The sequence below is a fragment of the Nematolebias whitei genome, chromosome 20, assembly GCF_014905685.2.
Source record: "Nematolebias whitei isolate Nwh7 chromosome 20, NemWhi1, whole genome shotgun sequence".
Lineage (NCBI taxonomy): Eukaryota > Metazoa > Chordata > Actinopteri > Cyprinodontiformes > Rivulidae > Nematolebias > Nematolebias whitei.
In genome coordinates, this window is record NC_056517.1 from 40707420 (window position 1) to 40710418 (window position 2999).

The window sequence follows — 2999 nt, forward strand, 5'->3', positions numbered from 1 at the left end:
TGTGTGTGTGTGTGTGTGTGTGTGTGTGTGTGTGTCTGTATATATATATATGCATACATCATGTGCATTTTAACATTTATTACTACCTCAAAATACTCATTCATTCAAATTCATTCCTGCTGCACATTCTGCCATGTTGTTGCTCAATGTCTCTCTTTAGGACATTGTAAATATTTCAATTACTTTTTCACTTTTGGTACTTTTTGGTGTACCCTTATTGTATGCTTTTTGTATTTTCTTGTTGGTTTGTTCTTTGATTTTTTTAGCGAGTCAAATCAGTTCTTCTCATCCTAAGAATTTCATTGTACTGTTAACCCTGTGTTAACCTGCATATGACAAATAAACAACTTGACTTGACTTGAGCCAAGCTTCCAGTTCAGACAGCCTCTCCTCCAAAGCTTCCAAATGACTACATTTTATTTCATGTATTATTACCACTAAAGGAGGAAACACCTGACACATGGAGCAAGTGAGAACAGAGGGAGCTGTGAGATAAGTAGCAGCCATGCTAAGCTAATGCTAGCAAGAGCTAGCAGATTTCAAATATACCAATAAAAACCAAGTGTTGAATGATAAAAGGTGTTTCAAGTACTATCCAACAGTAGAAAAACAATTGTACTGAGGGCGTTTGTTTGTGTACTAGAATGAAAAACTGTGCAAAAGATAGATAAATCCAGAAAACAAAAGACTACTCGAGTAAACAAATTACTCGAGTTACCGACAGAGAAAACAGGAAGTGACCCAACACGTCTCATCATGAACATGCAATGTCAGGAGTTCATATGGTCAGGAGGTCATTGTTCATGGCTGGGACATGACCTGTCATGACACAGGTCCAGGTATCCCGCTAACCCTAACCCTAACCCCTGTAGAACTTACAGAAACCTACAAAGATCATCCAGACTTCTATAGGCCTACAAAGATCTAGAAAAGCTCTTGAAGGACATCTAAGACATCAAACCCCTCTGATATCTCAATGAGCTCTACCAGGTTATACATTGGTCAAAGAGTGACATGTCAATTGTCTCCTCCCTCCTGATGACATCACAGGTTACACATTGGGTCAAAGAGTGACCAATCGATTAGCTCCTCCCTCCTGATGACATCACAGAAGTAGTTTGAATGAACCACAGTGTTCTTTATCTTTCAGGTGAGGATAAGAACGCTCAGCGCCACCTATCTGGCTGGGCCATGAGGAACACCAACAACCATAACTGTCAAATCCTGAAGAAGTCCTGTTTGGGGGTGGTGGTCTGCTCTCGAGGTTGCACCCTGCCAGATGGATCCAGACTGCAACTCCGTCCTGCCATCTGTGACAAGGCCCGGCAGAAACAGCAGAGTAAGACCAACCCTGGTGGGACCAGGACCACAGGTTCTTTGAGTCCACTCTGACCCCTGTGTGTGTGTTTCAGAGAAGGTGTGTCCAAACTGCTCTGCTGCCCTGGAGCTACTGCCCTGCCGGGGTCACAGCGGCTATCCCGTGACCAACTTCTGGAGGGTGGATGGCAAGGCCATCTTCTTCCAGGTCAGAGTTCCTCCTCTTGCTCCTCCTCACTTCAGAGCAATGACTGATCAGGTCTACACCCAATCAGAGGACTCCACCAGACCTGTTCCAGAGGGAAAGGTTTACCAGAGAGTCTGCTGGCTTTTCCAGATCTTAAACCAGATCTTCGACCAGGTCCTAAACCAAATCTTTGGCTAGGTCCTAAACCAGGTCTTCAACCAGGTCTTAAACCAGGTCTCTGACCAGGTCATAAACCAGGTCTTAAACCAGATACTAAAGCAGGTCTTTGACCAGATCCTAAATCAGGTCTTTGGCCAGGTCCTAAACCATATTTTTGACCAGATCCTAAACCAGGTCTTTGACCAGGTCCTTAACCATGTTGTCTTTGACCAAATCTTTACCAGATCTTTGACCAGATCCGAAAGCAGGTCTTTGACTAGGTCCTAAACCAGGTCTTTGACCAGGTTTTAAATCAGGTCTTTGACCAGCTCTGAAAGCAGGTTTTTGACCAGGTCCTAAACCACGTCTTTGACCAGATCCTAAACCAGGTCTTTGACCAGGTAGTAAAGCAGGTCTATGACCAGGTCCTAAACCAGGTCTTTGATCACGTCCTAAAGCAGATTGTGATGTTCTGGATCAGACCAGCATGAGTCAGATACCAAAATTAGTCTCTGGGCTTATAAACAGACCTGGATCAGGAGTCTGAAAAAGATTCTGAGCAATGACTGATCAGGTCTACACCCGATCAGAAGACTCTGCAGACTAGTTGTTTGTTTAGTTGTTTATCTTCTGTTTGTGCTCATGTTTACTGTTGTTGTTGTGGTCCTTCAGGCCAAAGGGGTCCACGATCATCCAAGACCAGAATCTAAGTCTGAAACGGAAGCCAGAAGAAGTTCAGTGAAAAGACGAGTCAGCTCGCCACCGTTCACTCCCAAACGACGACTCATTGACCCGCAGGTCAGCCCCAACAAACAAATAACATAACTTTGGTGTTGTTTGTTACGATTTCTTTGTTTACCGTTTGTAGTTTGCTATTTGTTTCTTGGCAGTCTGCTGGTTCTTTATTGTTTCCCATTTTTGACTATTATTTCTTTCTTGTTTTGACCAGTTGTTGTTATTGTTTACAGTTTATTTGTTGTTTACTGTTACAGGCTATTGGCCCCGCCCTTCTCTGTGTTGAACCAGCAGATCGAATTTCGTTCATTGAGCCAAGCTTCTCTCAGCATTACCCAGCATTCCAAAGCCCAGAGCCCTACTACAACCCCCACAATGCACTGGGAGAGCCCCCACCCACTCTTCAGAAAGCAGCCAACCCCAGACTGTACATGAGCCGACCGGGCTATGAGTTTCAAGGATACCTGAGCTCACCTTCATACCCTGTGACCTCTGACCTCTGCGATCCCAGGTAAGCCTCACAAAGACAACCTTAGACCACTTCCTGTGGACTAGATTCAGGTCTATTCTGCTTCAGTATGTATGACCCACATCCTGGTTT

The 2999-nt window shown here is 44.3% G+C and overlaps 1 protein-coding gene across 1 annotated transcript in view; it reads left to right on the forward strand.

The window, feature by feature from the left end:
* Window positions 1–2909, forward strand: part of gcm2 (glial cells missing transcription factor 2) — a gene marked incomplete at its 3' end in the record, with an annotated part of 13453 nt that extends 10544 nt beyond the window's left edge. The window contains 4 exon segments of the mRNA XM_037693855.1: window positions 1151–1339; window positions 1413–1525; window positions 2336–2461; window positions 2656–2909. Coding sequence (XP_037549783.1) covers window positions 1151–1339; window positions 1413–1525; window positions 2336–2461; window positions 2656–2909 — 682 coding nt within the window.
* Window positions 2910–2999: the final 90 nt, after the last annotated feature.